Source organism: Arvicola amphibius, chromosome 10 (genome assembly GCF_903992535.2).
Source record: "Arvicola amphibius chromosome 10, mArvAmp1.2, whole genome shotgun sequence".
Lineage (NCBI taxonomy): Eukaryota > Metazoa > Chordata > Mammalia > Rodentia > Cricetidae > Arvicola > Arvicola amphibius.
In genome coordinates this window covers 34,894,392-34,915,365 of record NC_052056.1, presented here as the reverse complement: position 1 = coordinate 34,915,365, position 20,974 = coordinate 34,894,392, and the positions used below count along the sequence as shown (strand labels likewise).

General features: G+C 35.6%; 1 protein-coding gene across 1 annotated transcript in view; it reads right to left on the bottom strand.

The window, feature by feature from the left end:
* Positions 1-449, bottom strand: part of Epha6 (EPH receptor A6) — a 917,349-nt gene extending 916,900 nt beyond the window's left edge. Inside the window, exon 1 of the mRNA XM_038345322.1 lies at positions 65-449. Coding sequence (XP_038201250.1) covers positions 65-449 — 385 coding nt within the window. The remainder of the gene's footprint in view (positions 1-64) is intronic.
* Between the last annotated feature and the right edge of the window lie 20,525 nt (positions 450-20,974).

The window sequence follows — 20,974 nt, the reverse complement described above, 5'->3', positions numbered from 1 at the left end:
TAGTGGACAGGAGTGCTCACTCCCAAGGCACCCTCCTGCCCCAGCCCTTTGGTTTGTCCCTTACCTTGGTTGGAGACGTGACTGCAGTCGCCTGTCCAAGCTGTCAGCAGGGGCAAGAAGAAACCAAATTGCAAAAGAAATTCCCGGACTTCGCAGCCCCCCATGGCTCTCACTGGCTCTCTTCGCCTCTCCTTTAAAAAGAAGTGGCAGTAACGCAGCCAGGTGTTCCTGATAGGGTGGGGGTCCTGGCCCAAGCTCTCTTCTTCTTCCTCCTCCTCTTCCTCCTCCACCCGGCCCGCAGGGGAAGTCCCGGGGCGCCCCCCGCGCGAGGCCCCGTGAGCAGGGCACGAGGGTCCAGGCTGTCCAGGTGCAGGAGCAGCTGCTTCGGAGGAGGATACTGCCTGCGCCGCCGGGGAGCTCCGGGCTGCTAGAGGCGAGGGGAATTGCATCCACCTCCGTGTCCCGCTCTAGCGAGGACTATTCACTTGGGCCCAAGAGAGCGCGCGCACAAGAGCGAGCTCAGGCTATAGTTTGGGGGAGGGGATGGAGGACGGGGGAGGATGCCTTAAAAAGGGTACTGGGGGTTTTAATAGAGATGTCCAGACGGGTAGTGAAGGTGAAGTTCCGGACACCCAAACGTCTCTCTCCACCGAAGTTGACACTTCCAGAGCCCAGAGCAGAAGGGGCACAACAAATAGCAAGGGTAGCCTGGGCGACCAGAACTTTCCCTTGGCTGGTGTCTGGGGAACCCCGCAATGAGGCTTCGCGGGGTATCAAGTGGTCCCAGGGAGAAACGTACTGAGCGCTCAGCCTCTTCACTGAGTGACCTGGTCTGAGTGTCAAGTCGTATCCACCACCGATTAGGTGGTATATGCGCCTCCCGCCGGCCGTGGCAGAGGCTTACTTACTGGGTTTCAGTGAAGCTACCTTAGTCCCCCAATCCCTTGCGTCCCTCCTCCTCCCCCATGTAATGTTAGACTGTCAGCTCTGGACACCACCTTCCCTTTCGCCACATTTCTCCCGCTGGAAGGAGTGAGGGTTGCAGGTCAGCGCCCTGGGCACAGTTTGGCGATGGTAGTGGTCAGTTCTGAAGTGTCTGAGTGTCAGCCTCCCAAACTTGGCCACCAGAGCGAACCAACAAGCTTTCTGGTCACCTCTCCTGTTCCAAGTCCTTGGAAAGCATAGGGACAGAAGAAGCGATAGAGAGGAGTCAGTCTCTGCAGGCTGGAAGTAGACTGGTGCCTGGCACCTTGGCTCGCCTAGGTCTTCGCGTCGGCATATGGGGGTGACTTCTCCAGGGAGGTCACTGTCATCATCATGGCAGCCCTGGTGCCTGGCTTCCAAGGACCTCGACAGTCCACTGTTCCGCGGAGCGGTTGTGGCGGGCTAAGCGCTGAGAGCAGCCCAAGAGCTGAGCTCTGCGTGGCCAAGTCCGAGGCAGAGCGCGCGCAGCTTCTGGTGCGCTCTCATCCAGACGCCCCTTCTCAGAATGTACTGCCTCCCAGTTCCGGGCGCTCCTAAGCCGTTGCACTGGCTACTTGGTGGAATCCCACCCTGGGCAAAGGAACAGGATTAGCTGATGGGAAGGGGTGTTGCCACCTGCAGTCTCCGAGCTGTCGTCCTGCTGCCTGCCGAGAGCGGTGCACGGAGGGCAGGGCCCTAGAGCTCTGCTGAGCTCGGTGGAGCCCCGCGATCTGGCAGCAGCTGTGACTCAGGTGCAGCCAATTCGGCGCTAGAGGGGGTTAGTAGACAACAAAAATTCCCCCACTGCTTAAAGGTGTAAGAACTGGCTAAACCTGTGAAAAGGCAGAAGAATGGTTTTAGGCTAAGCTTACAGTATTTGTTGGGTCTCACTGTAGAGACCTTATCACCGGCATTGTATCATTTCTGGAATGCATTAGTTAATGTCGTTATCGTTTTCCTTATTGAAGAGACGCAGATTGACTGTCTTGAGTAAGATTTAAACAAACAAAAAAATCCATCTCCAAAGGCAACAGGAAGGGGTTATTTGAAGGTTTATTGACGGCACTGGAGAAAAGTGAAGCGAATTTCTATAGCATGGAGAGGATATTTTCCAAGTGGGCAGGGGGTTCAGATAGGGGATGGTTGTGTCAGGAACCTTAAAAGGGGTAGGTCAAAGACCAAAGGGTTCCATATTTTACCAGAAATTCTGGATATGAAGCAGGGTTTCCAGGCATTTTGATGATGCACGGAGTTATGTGTGGTTCACATTCTAGTTAAGGGAATTCAGTCCATTCCTTACAGTCAGTCACTCAGAGGAAAAAAGACAGGAGCAACGGCCGGCCGGAATCTAAAGCTGCTCTCTCTCATGGAGAGAAATGTAACGTGCTAGTGTGATGATGCTTTCTAATTGGTGGCTACTTTCACAGTCATTATGAATTCATACACAGCTTTTCAAAGATGTCCACGCCAATTTAAATGTATGCAAATCACATCTACAAAGATGGAGTTCGTATGCCAGTGTTTACAGTAGTGAAATCTGATTTTGTTACTCACTTTACCAGTGTTACTGATATTGACTAATGGCATAGGCTCTTGCAAATTCAATTTCGTTTACTAACTCAGGTGTAAAATAAAAATCTACATGAGCACACCGCAAGAAGTTCTGTCTAATCTTTTCAGAGTGCATAATGACTATGCTAGTGGTTTAATTATATGTAATAATTCCTTTTTTTGCATATTCTCGGTGGAAAATAATTAGCATAATTTCAGCATCACATTTATAAATGAACATTTAAGCTCACGTTTTTATGTTTTATTTGAATCTTAAATTTGAAACAATTTATTACAAACAATGAAAAAGTCAGAAGCTATACTTAAAATCATATTAGAAGGGAATGATTCTAATGGAAAGAAAATGGAGGGAATAACAAACAGAAGCCAAGCTGTGGGTCATTTTCTAAGACTCATGCTAAATTTCATAGAAGAATACAATGTCTGAACTTCAAAGTAGTCTAATACTTGATTATTCTGAACCTCTCTTCTAGCTCCTCTCCACTCTTTGTTCGAATAAGACATAGCAGAGCGTCACTTAATATGTAACCCCTGTTCAGATGATGGCTGTCTTACTGATTGTGTCTTTTTAAGAAAAAAATAGTGACAATATTTTCCCCATATTGAAGCATGTGTCATATGTTTAGAAATACTTTGATACTGTTTCTTGAATTTTTAGAAGATAGGGAAAATTTATTATTCAAGTACATTATTCAGATATATAAGTAAATTAACTCATGAGTTGGATTGTGATTATTGTGCATAAACTTCATAATAACATTAATTAATAAAACAACTTAACCATATATATTCTACAAAATATACCTACATATATGCACTCTAATTTTTTATATATTCACTTTTCTTCACTCAGAAAAGATTTAAGTGTAAACTATTTTGTATGAATAAAACTAATTTTTTGTATAAACCTGCCTTGGAACACTCAGGCCTAAACTAGCTGTTATCAGGGCTCAGAGAACCCCGTGGAAAAGGAGATATAGTGTAAGAGTCAAAGCGGATGGAGGATATCAGGATGCCAAGGCCCTATCAATCAACATGAGCAAAGATCATATGAAGTCATAGAGACTGAAGCAGCATGCACAGGTCTGCACCAAGTCCTTCCTGCTTAGTTTTTATGCGATTCCTGAGTGCAAAAATAAATGGGTGTCTCTCATTCCTATGACTATTCTTGGGCTCTTTTCCTTGGTTTGGTTTATCAAACTTCAATGTGCTGATGTTTTGCTTTAGCATCTATTTTATTTTAGGTTCGTCCCTTAGAAGCCTTTCTGTTTTCTAATGAGAGACAGAAAGAAGGTGGATCCAAATGGAAGGGGTGGTGGGGAGAAACAGGGATGCCTGGAAGAAGGGCAAAGCACAATCAGGATATATTATGTGAGGAAAAACAATCTATTTTTAAATAAAGGGAAAGAAATAATAACTAGAAATAGTAAGATAAAATGCAGCCATTAGAATCCTGTGGGAACTAGATGCGGTTACTAAGCAGAGATACACTTCCGTTTTGTTTTTTAGCAGTGTTGTCATATTTGCTGACATGTGACAGTTTCAAAATTATAAGCCTCTCAAAGAACCAGATGCAATATTCATGTAGATTTATCTGCACTCGTCTATTTGAGTCATACCCATATTCATAAAGACATTCACGTCCCATTTTTCAGAGCTATATTGTTCTGAATTCTTTTGTATTCTTTCAGAACATTGTTCTTCAAGATATATGTGATCTGCTTTCAGGTAAGAAAGGATTAAATTTTTATTAAGTGAAAGATATGTGACACAAAAACCCAGTCCAACTATTCACTTATAGTAGAAAAAACAGTATTCAATGCTATTTGCTTTGTAAAATGATGGAAAGATTGGAGACTTAACCTGCAATTAATTCCCTTGAGAAAAAAAAAACAAGAAGGATTATATTGTTTAATACCTCAGCATGGTTCAAGGATGGGGGAAATCTCAAGTATATTATTCTGGCAGAAAGGTAAATTAATCCATTTACAGAAGCAATTTGCATTCTCTAAGGTCAAGAAAGAAGAAACACAAGTAAAGAGCTCTGATCCTCAAAGATGTCATGAAACATCAGATCTTAAAGATTAAGTCTGCACTGCAGATATACACACCTGCATGAGCCCTTATGCTGATACCAGCATCAGTGACCTACTGTGGACAATAAAAATATTTTTATATCATCAACTTTAATATCTGAATTAAGGAAATGATTGACTTGTATATGATTTAGCCTGCAGCAATTAGAAGTAAAATTCAACAGCTAACGTAAAAATAATCTAAAAACTCAAATAAAACTACTCTGAGGTTCTTTACTTAGAAATTATATATATCTTTTCAGTTAGCAAAGAGCTTCCCTAATTTTTTTGTTCTGGATAAAACATTACATTGAAGATTAGACCCAAATATGTTTCCTGTTGTTTATATATTTTAAGGTATACTATAAAACAAATCATGATTAAATAAATGTAGCATAGTCTTTGATAATGAATATGTACTAATATAATTCAGCTTGATAGATGTGGTTTCTTGCTTTATTAGATTGGAAAATTTGATATTCAAATATAGAAGAATATCTAAGCCCAAGTGTAAATACTTTTAAGTTTATTATATTTCTAATAATATAGGATTTAATCCTGAAGCACAAATGGGTCTCACTGTGAGCTTTGTTCTTAGGATGAACAGATTACTTTCATGATGACTCCCAGTTAGACAGATTCACATTGTATGTATTATGTGCATATAGTAATTTATAATGTTATATGGAGTAAATTTTTAGAAGTAGAAGTTTTATTAAATAGATGTTGAAAATTAGAACAGTGGCACCAAATATTTTTTCGTTAATAAATGTATAGGTAGAACTATTGAAATATTCTAAAAAAATCTATAAAGATATCACAACTTACTAAACAGTAAACATAATTGCTATTTAAGTACACATAAGATCTGGGCATGATGGCTCACATCTGTAATTCCAACATTTATTAGGCTGAGAACAGTCGTTGTTTAAGGCCTAATCCATGTTAAATAATGAGTTATAGGCTAACCTGTTCTACAAAGTGAGGCCCTGTCTCAAAATCAAATAAAATCAACACATCATTATTTAGAAAGAAATTTCTTATGGAGATGCTTTAAAAAATTTGCAGTGTCCTCGAGAAAATCACATATGAGGGCAAAGTTAGGCAGCAATATGAAGAACTGTGTTTGTCACATGAGTGACATAGACATTCTATAAAACATTTTGCTACTTCATAATTATGAGTGAGTATATACAGATACTTATATTCTGTAAAAAAAAACCTAATAGAAATAAAGATATACATTATGTTAGATTAATATTAAATTTCCCACATAAAATTCACATTTTATGTACATTATATTGTCAATGGCATGCCATAGCTCATGTGGAATATAACACAGTGTCTAAGACTTCTTCAGCTTTCCAAACATAATGCACAAGAAACCATGCAGGGGCTCAGAAGTGCAAATAAGAACCTTGGTGCCAAAAAATATCTGAAACATCTCCTTCCAAGAACTTTTGGTACAAAGTCCTCATCAGACACACTTAAAGATCACTTCTCTTTACCTAGTGTATTGTCTGTCCTGGGTTCATTATAAAAAAAAACCTAGATTTGCATTGCTGATACAAAAATACTTGAAATGAAATACTAACAAACTTATATCTACATCATTTTTCTTGTAAAATCTAGCTTCATCATTTTTCTAGAGCAGGACACAGAGCTTCTCAATGTAGGACCATCATAAAACATAGCAAAATTATATTTTATTAAATTTCTATTTGAATACTTGAATATAAACTAAAAGTATACTCGCTACTGTATTTCCTACAGTAAAAGTAAATCACATGCATTTAACTGTACAAATTTTTATTTAAAGTGTGTATATTTTTGCTCTTTTCCCATAAATTGTTGCCCATTTGACATTTAGAAAATGCTAGTTAATGATATTTATTTTGTATTCAAATAAAACAAAGTTGTTTTGACACAGCTGGTCATTCTGGAGCAAGAACGATAAACTAAATGACTCATTACCTATAAGGTTGGATAAATTTACATGTTGTTGTTTTTAAAAAATCTACATAATTTAGTCAAAATATTTTGTGAATAGCATTATAAATAAAACTTCACTGAATGTAGTTGCACAGTTCAGCAATTGTGTAACCTTTAGTATAGTAATTAATGTGGTCAAATGGTCACAGTAGAGTCTCAAGAGCATGAATCTATCTACATCAAGAGTATGCTTGTGATCCTGACATTGATGATGAAGATATTATTCCTTTATTGTGAATAAAAAACAAATTGATCTGTATTGGAATCATCCATTTTTGTATTTTGTATAATAATATAAAGTCCTGAGACTTAGGAACTCAATCTCAGTAATCATTTTATATTTCTCACAGTCCTTGGTTAAAAATGAAGACAGAAGGTAGCTTTAAAAGCAAATTCAGAGGCAGGAAACTATTTTAGAGATCTTGCTTTCATTGAACGACAAGATGTATTATGTAACTATGACATGTGAAAGCATACATATATTTCTATTTTCAAAACAAAATTTATGAATTAAGCATGTTTATGTTTTCTCTAGTTACATAACATTGTCAGAGTAACAAGACAAGTAACTAAGACATCAGGTGTCTCCACCAATGTGTGTGTTTGTGCATTTCTTATATTTTTGGATGTGAGCCTTGCCTTTAAAGGCTGAGCCATCTCTCCAACCCGTATATATGTGTTTCTTGTGTTTTTTTTTTTTCCTTTGGCTTTTTTTCTTGTTTGGTTGTTTTGTCATATTCAGATTTATTTGGTTTTTTGTTATCGTTATTTTGTATTTTATTATTCTTATTTGCCTACTTGTTTTCTAAGGAGAGACAAAAATAGAATGTGGATCTGGGTGGGGAGGGAGAGAGAGGAACTGAGAATAGTAGGGGCTGGGAAAACTATAATAGGAACATACTGTTTAGGAAAAAAATTATTGCCAATAAAAATATACTGCCCAGATATAATGTGCTATTTTAGAGTTTTATTGAATTAGTGAGACAATATAGAAATTTTTCACCTAAATGCAAGCTCATTATGTTGGAAAATGATTTCCGTTATGTACACATTATTTAACTGATGTACCTTCTTTTGAGTGCTATACTTTTGAGACAGTCCCGGAGTCACCATATCTGCTGCTCTGCACAGAACGCCCATGGTCCTGCCAAGAGTCCATCAAAGTCACAGAGTCATGAGATTCAGAAACAGTAGTAAGTTTCCAAAACTAATACCCCCAAAGAGATTGCAAAGTGGTGGCTGGTTTTATATTTGTCTTACTTTATATTACACTTTGTTATGGATTTCGTTTTATTTTTCAACCCTGTTATTATTTTATTTACATAGATAAAAAACCCACCTTTTTGTCATAGCCACATTTTTAAGATAAGAAACTGCATAGTAAAGTCAGCAAATTTTTTACCACCTGTCAGTTATGTTCCCCTAAAGTACTCGACTTAATGATGTGCTAAAGCCTTAATTTGTCCCTGCCTTCAATGTTAAAAAAGTAGTTACCAAAATATCATAACCTGTCTAGTTTTCCAAGCACTAGATATAAAATGAGAAAACAGCCTAGGCATTCTGGCTCTTAGCTATGCCAGTCATTACACTGTTTTCTAAGTTCCAGAATACTCAAAATACAAAGATTCTGCTAATATGTAATTTACATGTATTTGCTTATTTACCTACATATAAAAATTATCAAATCTAGTGAAATTAAACTCCACTACAAAATGCTTTCGGTGAATCACCTTCTCAGTTATTGTTAAGTTCCCAAATGGCCTAGTCCTTATTTGAACTGGTTCAAATTGGTACAATGTTGGTTTGCACGATTTCTTTTTCTATTTTTTATAAGGTATATCTTTTTAGTAGAAGCTGTCTTCTGAAGTACGAGCTCGTCCTGACTCATCTGTTCTGTTGCCTGCTCCATCTGCAGCCTCTTTTCAAGTCTCCGCTTCAATGATAAATAAAGCAAAGCTGTGCACACAGAGCTTTGTTCTAAGTGCTTGCAGTGTGTCCCGTACTGCTCTGCATGTATTGTACATGCTAATTTATCCACGTCACTGTCTATAATCCCATTTCAGAAACAATATAATTAAGGTATAGGAGTTATAGTCTAATGGCAATTAGAGCATGAGTTTAATTTTATATTAATGAAAATTTTCTTTGATAATTTTACACATTTACATAATTAATACTGATTGCTCTCACCCCTTCTCATCCTTCAGTCCCCTACCCCTGGTAATCCTCCTCCTTAATCCCTGTATATCTTTGTCTTTTATTCATGCCTTACTGTTGGGACAGGCTGTTTGTTCATTCCTGTCTGCCCAGACTCCTGAAATAATCACACAGAAATTGTATTAATTACATCACTGCTTGACCTATTAGCTTTAGCTTCTTATTGGCCAGCTTTTACATCATAAAGTAAGCCATCTGGTTAATTGTGCATCACCATGAGGTTGTGGCCTACTGGCAAGCTTCCGGCTATCAGCTTGTGTCTTTCTCCTTTGGTAGCTACATGGTTTCTCACTTGACTCTGCCTACTCTCTCTATATATACATCTCTTCCAGCCTGGCTATATTCTGTTAAGCCATTGGCCAAAAGCAGCTTCTTTATTCATTAACCAATAAAAGCAACACATATACAGAAGGACTTTCCACACCGATTTACGTTTTGCTTTGTGACCCACTGAGTATAACAATGATCGTAAGCCCATCTCTACTATATTGGAACTCTTTCTTCTGGGCATGGCATTGCCATTGCACTCATGCGCTCATAACAGCTATGGATGGCTTCCTGGACAGGCACACAACTAAACATCTCAGTATTTGGTCCCTGGCTTGAGATAGATCATAGGGCTCTATTTTCTCCCAGACAAACCACTGTTTGCTGACAGTTTCTAAGATGTGGTGAATCATTTTCTTTGGTTGATTTCTAAATTTTAGAGTACCCTGTAATTTTTTTTTAAATTTACACAAGGGATATTCAAAAGAACTAAGAAGTTTGCACAGCTGTTCTTTTTTTTTTTTTTTAAAGGGACTGTCTTTATTGAGGGCAGAAGGGTGAAAACAATATAAAAATCACAAGCTTCTCTGTCGCTGAATTCCCTTTGCTTTCTCTGCTTGTCGAATTGGAGTTGGATGGTATCTGCACTTTTCTAAGGGCCCTGATCGGCTCTGGAGAAGCAGTGACAGCCGTTCTTGAGGGACATAAAACTGAATCAATCTGGAAAGTGACGAAAATAAGAAATAGATACGTTTCCTGTATATGGTTAATGTAATGACGACAGGACTGTCTAATAATCCAATTATTATCAGCTTAATACTAATAATAAGCCTACTTGTCCATGATATCCTGTTAGTGCTGTAAATGGATCAAGTACATAATTATGAATGTAACAATTCATATTTTTAAAAAGCCTATTAAAGTCATAAGTCAAAATACTTATGAATTTGAAACCATTTTGATTAGTCTTTATTGTGGTATCTTTCAGAGTAGACTCTTTTTGTCCTGTTTCAAATCAGTACAATTTTACTATTCTTTCTATCCAGAATTCAACATAGATCACTCAAAAAAATAAACCTTTATTTAGAGACAAATATTTAGTCTTTATTCTAAAACGTATGATGATGTTGGTAACTAACAAAAGTTTAGAATATAGATTATATTTTTACCAAAATTGGAAAAATTAGCTATGGACTTTACATATAATATACATATATCTTGTATAATTAAAATGTATATGCCATTTGTTGTATATATGTTAGTTCAGTATCAATTCTGTTATTGAATTTTTTATTTTGCAGTACTGATTTGACTTTGACATTTGTCACTAAGCAAGGGTAAATTCTCTGTAACCAGTGTAATTATGACAGTATCAGAAGTAATATTCCTCAAATTCCCAGTGGAAAACTTCTGCAGACCCTCAGTCAGCTAGAACAAAATAATTTTATAGATGCTAACCATACATGCATGGGTCAAATAACTTTTCCTGAATTTTCCTATGTAACCAAGAAAGCTTTTGAAAGTCATTAATTACGGACTAATGGACTTCTTTATAATATAAGGCTAAAGAAATTTGAGTCAGATAACTTTTGTTGTTTTAATTTAGAATGTGTTTTTTTCTCTTTAAGGTGTCCCTTTCCTCCATATACCCAATTCTGGCTTGGAATGAATAGTCATCCTGCCTCATTGATTATATACATAACAGCCATGAACCATCACACCTGCTTTTCAAATTATTCTTTTGGTTTTAGAGGTAGCATAACAATCCCAAAGAAGAGAGAGTAATTAAAAGTGACTCTCTAATGTGCTATTATGAAATTATTAGTTATTGTTTTGTGTACTTCTTTAAAATAGCTTAAGCTATCCTCATTCAAACTTGTATACTGAATTTATCTAACCTAAAGTATGTTTTCAAGACTATTGCAGTTCAATAGTTTTAAAACAGCTTAAGCTATCCTCATTCAAACTTGTATACCTAATTTATCTAACCTAAAGTGTGTTTTCAAGACTATTGCAGTTTAATAGTTTTATAAACTGTTTGAGTTTATTGGACATGGGATTGTGATATATAGATGTTCTTAAAATATAATTTAAAGATAATTTATGAATATAACCAGTTAAGAAATGTGGCAATATTTTTAGTGCAATAATGCAAATAGCATAAACCAAATAAGTATTTTGAAGTCCTCAGAATACCCTAAAAATGTTTAGCATGTACATATATTATTATTAGTGAAGAATTTTAACATGGTGAATTAATTTTTACTACTATTATTGTTAGGTTTTTATTTTGTCATTATTTGATGGGGAAATAAAAAACATATTTTCCTGAGGTAGGGCACAATTTTGCAAATAGGTAAGAAAAGGAGTAAGAATTCCTGACCAAAAAAATTTAGGGAAAACCTCAATCTGAATTGAACTCATTTATTTTACTCTACTTTGAGATATTCCCTTTGTGTTAAAACTTTTCTTTGAGAGACACAATTACAAGTTACTCTTTAATTATATTAGTATTCTCCTTTTGAATTAAATTGTTATCTTTTTGCATATGTGAAATACAAATAATTGGACTCAGGCCACTTTTATGTCATGTTATCATTAACAATATTAGAACATACATTAATAATATACATTTGAATACATGTATCTTTCAGAATAAACTGTCCCAGATTGCTTAGGGAGCTAAGTTTCTCACAGTTTTTTTCATACTATTTATATGGACCTTTATATTTGGCTCTCAACAAATACTTTCTGGAAAATTTCATCTGCCATGATTTATTCATGTGGCTTTTAATGTTGCATATAATTTAGTGGCATAAAGCAATCATTTCATGTGGACTCTGGGGGTCAGACAAGCACAACAGGTTTAAGATCTTGTCACTCCTTCAAGGGACAAAACTTAAAGTCTGTGGGAATCAAGTTATTAAGTATTTTGTTTAACTGGTGGTTAATGTTAGCTGGGACCTCAGCTGGGATCATCAGTAGTAACGTCACATTTTTGTGTGGCTCTTTCTGTCATTCACCAGCACTGTTAAACTGTAATTAGTTATTATTTGCCACTAGCTAGAAGAGAAACATTATATTTCCAGTGGCTCACTACTTGCCTAAATCTGTACCCTTTCATACAGTTCCTCGTGTTGTGGTGAACCCCAACCATAAATTGTTTTCATTGCTACTTCATAACTTTAGCTTTGCTACTGGTAAAAATCATAATGTAAATATTTTTGGAGACCGAGGTTTGTCCAAGTTGTTTTGACCCACAGCTTGAGAATCACTGAGTTAAACCTAAACATTAAGCTAAAGATCGCTGGCTTAGTGTTAGTAGACCAGAACTATCTGCAGAAACCCAGATTTGTTTTGTCAAGACAGTTTGTTTTGAGTAATTACAAAGCATTTGTCTGAAAATTAAATTTCTGCTGATTATTTGTTGGAATCATTTTCCCACTATTTATTTCCTTACAAATTTGATAATACTTTTTGAAAATACAAGAACTTATTCTAGATGTTGACTGCTTGACATGTGTTCAATATAAGACTTTTACCAGAGCTGATAAAAGAAATGTTGAATGTACCATGATAAGTCCTTGATGTTGAAGTTGAGGTTGTTGGAGTATTTGTTGCATTGTTAGTCAGTAATGCAGGTACATAGGTCTTCTTTCTCCTTATTGAAGAACTGAAACAGTATTTCTCAGATAGTTACTTGAGGATAGAAGCAAAAAATACCAATTCAAAGCAATCTAAAACATCACTCTCTGAAAAGCCACTCACAATGAAATTTCCTGACTACTATGGCATTTGCAGCAATGCTTTGAATTTAACAGCAAAATTTGTATGAATGTCACACAGATACAAACCAAATATTATCCAAACTAGTCCATAACCAAATTATACTCGGAGCACTAATTTATAATTTAAGAGTTAATATAGCAGAAGGGGGAGATACTAACCTGTAGACATAAGAATATTCATAGATAAATATCACAGAGTGCATGCTGATAGTATTCTTTTTTTTCATCTCCCCTTTTCTGTTTAATTAAAAGGAATGTTTTAACTTTAACATAATAGAATTGCATATACAAAACAGTTATCAACAAGACTGATAATTACAATATTTAGTCCTGTTAGAAATTTTTCCTAACGTGAGCTCTACTGAAGCAAAAATGCCAATGAAGCCAAATCACAACAAACCAAATAAAATATCCAGGTTTAATGGGATTCCTATGTTCTCAAGTGGCCCTGAGGGGGAACTGGAGGCCACTAATGCAACCAACAGGGAAAAGGAAAAGATCCTCTTTTGGGAGTTCACTTAAATACCCTGTGGGAGTGGTCCTGAGGGGTCAGGACCTGGCATGCTGGGATTTGGAGTCCAGACCAATGCAACTGTCGGGCCTGGGGGCTGGGGACTATGCTCCCAACTTAACAAGTCCATTTATATTTGGTGAATTAAGGAAAATACTCTCTCATCTATTCTATCTTTGTGAGACTAAAGTTTTTTATTTAATTAGCAAACATACATAAAATAGTAGCCATCACTTATTAAAATTCGAAGCTAACTTTGGAGTTGGATGGTGGCTGTCCTTCTCTAAATCCAAGAAAGTTGTTAAAAGAAAAATTCAGAGTTTCTGTCTCATATCAGGAGCCACCTGGTATGGGACAAAAGGAAGATAAAATCTAGGGACTGCTATTATCAAAACTGCTTTCAAAAAATTTTACTTCTCCCCATACCCACTTTTGTCTCTACGGTACCTTTTGTTAGATAACCATGAAGACAAACTTTGTTGGGAAAGAGGAAGTCGTTTTCTAGAATTACTTCCAGCTGTCATGGGGGTGATATAATTTCTATGGGATCCTTAAAAATTAAAATAAGGTTAGGTTTCAAGATTACTGTCTGGTATAATTGAAGATAGTCTCTGAGTAGCCGGTAGGATTTTTCTGAAGTTCTTATTTGAAGTTCTGGCCAGAACATTGTAAGAAGGTGCACCATCTCAGCCAGCCAAGTTGGAATCATCTCGAGCAGTTTGTAACCCAAAACCCATCTTAAAGTGGTGCTATCAGCATAATGACATTGTATTAACTAGGTAGAGTTGCTGTTGTGGGACCCCAGTGTAATGACATTATATCAACCAAGTGGAGTCGTTGTTGTGGGGCTCCATCTTTTTGCTGATAGTATTCTTAAAGGAAAATTTAAGTAGGATTGGCTATGAAAGGAAAGAGGACAATACAGAGGGAAATAATGGGGATAAAGTTAAAGAACATGAAAGGTGATTGGAAATCCCTTAAGGAAATGAATTATTTTATGTTTAATTAAAAATGACCTAGGGCAGCCATGGAATAACCAGAAGAGTTTTGGTGAGGGTCAAGTGATGATGGTGTACCAGAAACCAGAGGCCTTGAACCAGACCAGTGACTCATTGTAATGAACAATTTCAAAAAAGTTGATTGGACAAAAATGATATACTTTTTTACATAGACTATGTGACACCCCACTCCCAATGCCACCAGGATGAATTAAGAGGTATTGGAGAGGCAGAAAAAAGGGGAAGTGTAGAGTTTATTTTCAACATTTTTTTAGTTTTGTTCCTTGTTTTACTTTGTTCACTTTTTGTGTTGTTGTTTGGACTTTTTAAATTTTTCTTTTTTGTGGCACTGTAGGAGTAAGGGGAGATTATGGGACAACTGGGACATGAGGAGCATTGAGGTACAAGTGTAGAATTCTCAATGAATCAATAAAGTAATTATGTTAAAAGCAGAGTAAGAAAAATTATATGTATATGTTTATGTATATGTAAGTATATGTGTGTATGTATATACACATAATTTATATTATGTCACAACATTTATGGGGATCATTCTCACATACAGGCCCTCATGAGCCATTGACTATTTGACAAGACCTCAGTACAAGATATGGGATACTTCTCTTCAGTCTCTGGACAGAGGAGTACAAGTAATGATGAAATTGCTATAATTGTCCTGCTTCAAATTTTATATTTAAAGATGGGGAAATGAAAATCTAAAGCTTTACTAAGTTCATATTTTTTCATCCATTTTCTTTCTTCCTTTTCATTCAATTGTTATTATCTTAGTTACAACTTTTCTTATTTCACCTTCTAGGAAAGTGCCTGAAGTGAAGTATGAAAATTCAGGTGGCTTCATTTCTAATATAAATTCCACAAGTAGTGGATAGGTAGTCTTTGATCATTTACTATCACAAGGCCTTAATTAATTCTTCAAAAGCATTGGGGATTAGAATAGATTATCTTTCTAGCCCTTGCTACTTTAAAATAACACAATTCAAAAACTTGTAAAACAAGGCAATTACAAGGTATAAACATTGAAACCTCATTTGGAAGAAACAAAAATGAATCAAGCACTTAGCATGGGTTACTTACTGAGATGAACTAAATAAAGTAAGGCTGCAAGACAAATTGCTTTAGGCTAACTTGTCTTCATAATACAATAAAATAAAGCATCAAAATTCTCTATGGAAATAAATGTAAGTCCCTTCATTGACTTCTAGGAGAAATAAATATGATTCCCGTGTAAAAGGGATATTGGATGCAATAATTGGGAGTGCATTCAATTATAGTGCTAAAATTGAGCATTCTCTGGTTTCTTAGCACCATGGATGTACTGCAACCCACAGATACACGAATTTAAAATATGTGTCTATAATTTATTTGTCTTTGTGTATAATAACTGAAATTTCTAAGGGCTAACTGATATGATTGTTTAAAAATTATATTACTTTTTGCACAGTATGTGGAGGATTAGCAATATCAGCAAGGTTTTTTTTGAATGAAGAATTATAGAATCCACCTTCAAAACGAAATTCATACCATCAAGAAATAACAGTAAAACCTTGTGATTAAGCAATAGTTTAGAAAAGCGATTTGTATAAATCTGACAATAAAATCAGGAAGACAATTTTGTATTCATCTAACTTAACATAAAGATCTTATTAAAATATAATGAAAAAAGATGCCGCTTAGTATTTTCCCTAATGGACATTTAATTTTAATTTATGACATCAGTTTCTTGAAGATTCCTTAATTTAATTGAAATCTGTTAGTCATATTAATACTGTTTTCTACATGGAAAGCTACGGTTGTGATAAAGTATTAGATTTTCAAGTGGTGTAAGTGGCATACTCTTTGGCAATTAGGCAATTAGGAATTTGACACATATTCTTTCTCTCCTAAAGTTTTTTTTTTCATAAAAGTTCTTAAAACAGATTTCTACCTAGAAAATGGTTCAAAACATTCCAAAGTATTTAAACAAATACTGTTTAAATACATTTGCATCACAGGCATAAATTAAGGGTAAATATCATGAATTGTTTATAGCTGACTACACTGTGGCTTCATTGGAAAACCTGGTTGGAAGAGGCCGCTGAAGCTGTGGCTGCTCTTCCTCCTCTAACTTTAGAGAGAGCTGGGGCATAAAGGAGTTATTTGATATTTTAAGAACAGAGGCAATATGTAAAGATTTTGACGAGGACATTGATGTTATTATCTAAAGAACTCAAATGCTGCCGCTGCAGCATTTTCAGCTACCTTTCAGAGACTACTGTATACTGATACATCCTTCCAATTGTAGGTTTCTTATGCTTGAAGCATTGGCAGGATCCTGACATTTATGTTTCTAAAAATTATATTTAGCTAATGGGTTCTTGGAATATGGATATAAAGCTCAAAGCTGCCAAGTCAGTTCTAGACATCTGCTGGCTCTGTGCTCATTAGTGGAGTAAACAACTCTGTTGTAGATATTGGGTATAGGATGTGTAACCAGGAAGATATTGCAGCAAGTTCTTAATACTTGAGAAAATATGCTCTTGTTAGTTAAGACAACTACCTCAGGATTTGTCCTCTGACAACCGAAGCTAGTGTAATTACGTTTATATTTGGACTTGACTACTTGAAAGTTTTATATAATTTTATAGTAAATCTTACACATGGAGAACTTCATGTCACAAACTGCTAGCTAGTACAGAGTTTGTAAAAACAGAAATAGAAATCATGAGAATCAGTCTTTACTGTAGGTTTATCACTGCTCTGTATTCTAGGCAAAGAACTTAAAGATTGATAAGTTTTGTTTTGAAAAAGAATTCAGGTTCATAAAACACCATTTTCATTTTAAATCTTAAGGTTTGTTGTGTGGCTTCATCTTTTCCCACAGTCAATGCTCATTAAAATACTAAAGTAACTCATAAGAATAATGCTTTAGCCGGGCGGTGGTGGCGCACGCCTTTAATCTCAGCACTCGGGAGGCAGAGGCAGGAGGATCTCTGTGAGTTCGAGGCCAGACTGGTCTACAAGAGCTAGTTCCAGGCCAGGCTCTAAAAAAGCTGCAGAGAAACCCTGTCTCAAAAAAAAATGCTTTAATAATGTTTCAAGTGTGGGAATGTAGAGTCCTAATAGTAAATTTATAAAAGTTTGGGCAAATGCTATAAAAATGAAGAAAATTAAGATTTAATTAAAAGTGAGGCTTGGATCAGTTGATGTGAGATTCAATAAGATGGGGACATATTAAGGAGTACTTTTAAAAATATAATTCCATGAATTATGGAAGTGAATACTTAAATGTCAATTCTTTTAACTTTCATATATAAGCTTTTACCATTATCCTACATTCCTTTCTACTAGGGAGATAAATACAATATTTTGATAAACATCATGGCCATAAACAATTTGGAGAAAAGAGTTTATTTGTCCTAAAAGTTAAACTGTATTGAGGAGAGGTGCAGACAGGAACTTGGAAGTAGGATCATGGATGTAGGAACAGAATAAAGACTTTGTATGAATGTTGCTTATTGGCTTTCTTTCTTATACAAACTAAGCCAACCTGCCAAGAGTTTTCACCATGCACAGTGGGTAGACGATCCCACATCATTCATTAATCAAGAAAATACCCACAGACATGCCAATGGGCCATTCTGATAGAGGAAATTTCTCAATTAATAATCTCTCTCTTTGAAGGTCCTAGTTTATGTCAAGTTTAAAAAATAACAAACAATCTTTGCGAAATTACATTAATTATGTATAAAGGGGTTCTATAAATTAGGATGTGAAGAAGCTAAAATATAAATAAGGTACAAAATGTTTGTATTTAATATTTATACCCAACACATTATTCAATATTTTCATACAATATTGATTTGATATTTAAGGCATGATACATATCTTTATAGAACTACTTAAAATATATTGAGATATTTGAAATACTTTACTCAACTATATTTCAGTAAACCACTTATATCTTAGAAAATAAATTCAGCAGAATAATTTGTAAGAGGCTTTAGAATTTTTAATTAGACCTTGGTTACTAGAGGTGACTACTATGTCTTTTATTATAAATCAAAAAATACATATCTTAACCTTGAGTTTAAGTGAGAGAAATTTGATAATGTTTTATGACCCAAACCAGTTAATATTTTGTTTCCATGCTATTCGAAACAGTATCTCATTATTTCAGAAATATCCACATACCTTCTGGTATTAAGCCTCTGTTTGTAAGTTTATTGTTATTGATTACAATGGCTAGATCAGTGTGGGGCAGACTATCTCAGTGTAGTCTGTGCACATGAATTTCAGAGAGGGATCCTTTATCATCCTTATCAGATTATATGTCCCTCAATTGTTATCTGTTCTGGTTTCAGAGAACCTATTCTTTACTGTCTTCTTAAAATCTCCTCCAGTGTGCATAGAACTTACATTGATATTCAAAGTCCGTTCTGGGACATGAAAATTCTATGAAGGTCATTTTTGTAGGACCTTCATACAAATCAAGATCTCCACCTAAGTAGAGTTATTGGACCTATATAATTTAGTGTAGCTGTTGCCCTATCCACATAGGAGTGGGAAGTAGAACAGAGGACAGCTGAACTATTTAAAGAAAACAACTTATCAAACCCTTATTTCTAGAAAAATAAGTTTACTTTGCTTTAAACAAACAAATAAATAAAAAGCCCCTACAGCTTCACCCCAGTCAGGGTTTTCTATTCCTACAAATGATATACCTTCCCTAATTAATGTAAAATGTAGTAGTGGTGGCCGTGGAATTTATCCTTGCAATTCACAACAAAATTTGAGGACAGGAATTTCCAATTTTCTATGCTCCATTACCAAGTCTTGAGACCTCTGCCCAAAACTGAGCTGTTTTCAACAGCTTCCTTGTCTTTAGAAAATTGTCATCATGTCTGTTATTCATGTTACACACAAAGATTATTTTTTTAGGAAAATGAACTCAATAATAAATATATTTTGCTCTTCCCATTCTTTATATAACGGCCAGACCTCTTATCTAGACTTGGTAATATTTTCTTTGAGTATTTTTGAAACACAGAGTCAATGTTAGACTTTTTGTTATAATGTCATACACATTCCCAAACAATAAGCAGGAGATGGCTCATCTGAATGAAGGAAGGTAGAATTGATAGAGAAATAGGCAACACTGAATAGAATAAAGGCCAGCAAGCTCACTGGACACGCCTTCCTCCACCTCCCACATGCTGGGGATAAAAATTCAGGTTTCCATGCTTGTACAGCAAGTCTTTGCCCTCTGAGTCATTTCCTAACACACTCTTCACTTTCAACTGCTTCATTTTAACAGAAATGTGAAGCAGAAACTAAATAAACAAACTTGTGCCCAAACCCTTTGCTCATTCATTGGAAGTGTCACACAAGAATGTGTTGTTTTCTGCATTATACTTTATTTCTTGCATGTATAAACCATGACTGGTATTCTGATGCTTATTAATAATCAAATTAATTGATGGATAAATAGCTAGTATAGAGTAACTACTTAAGAAACACTCCCAAATGTTATCAAAGTACCGTTTAAGCTAGAAAATACAATCTTCTTATCTGTCACTTAAATTGATTTAGCACAAACATGAATAACTCTCACATATTAAAGAGAATTGCTATTATAAGAGATGAATGACTTGAAGATATCATCATTTTTAAATGTTAATCTTATGAAAGGGTTCTAAAAGGATTAAGAACAATTTTAACTTTTTTCATACCACAGCATTCACATCAGGTGCCACTAGAGGGACTTGTATTATCAGAAGTGTCTCACAGAAGCTTCAGCAGTAAGAAGAAAATATTTTTTTTCAGTTAAGAGAAAAAAAGGGTATTTAAATAAAAATTCCACACAGTTTTCTGCAATGCAGAATTCAAGTATCTTAAAATGGCAATTGTTCATTGATTTACCTAAGAGAGACTACTTTGTAACAATCATTATCTTAATAGACTATCAAGAAACAGCATAGTTTACATTAGATTTGACATTAAAATTATACATTGTTTTAGATTTCTGAATCTCCCCATTCCAGAGATAGTCACATATTCTTATGTAGTGCAAGTCTCTTCCCTGAGACATGATGGTGAAACGTAGAGTGAAATAACTGGAACCATAATTAAAACCTGGTTGCCAGAGCTTCCTTCAACTCTGGCAAAATGAATGTAGTTGCCATCAATGACTTCAACTACATTGTATACTGTAAACGGAGACTGCTTGTTCATTTCCCAGCCACCAGACCCAAGAATCACACAGAAACTATATTAATTACAAGACTGTTCAGCCTATTAGTTAAGGTTTCTTATTAAGTAACTCTTACATCTTAAATTAACCTATTTCTATAAATCTGTGTATTGCCGCCAGGCTGTGCCTTGCCTGGTAAGGTTCTAGCATCTTTTTCTTTTTCTTCAGAAGCTACATGGTGTTTCTCTGACTCTTCCTACTCTCTCTATATATCTTTGTTCAGATCTCCCACATGACTTTGCTCTGCTAAGCCAATGACCAAAGCAGCTTTATCAATCAACCAATAAAGCAACACATATATAAAAGGGCACCCCACATCACCTCCCCCTTTTTGTCTAATT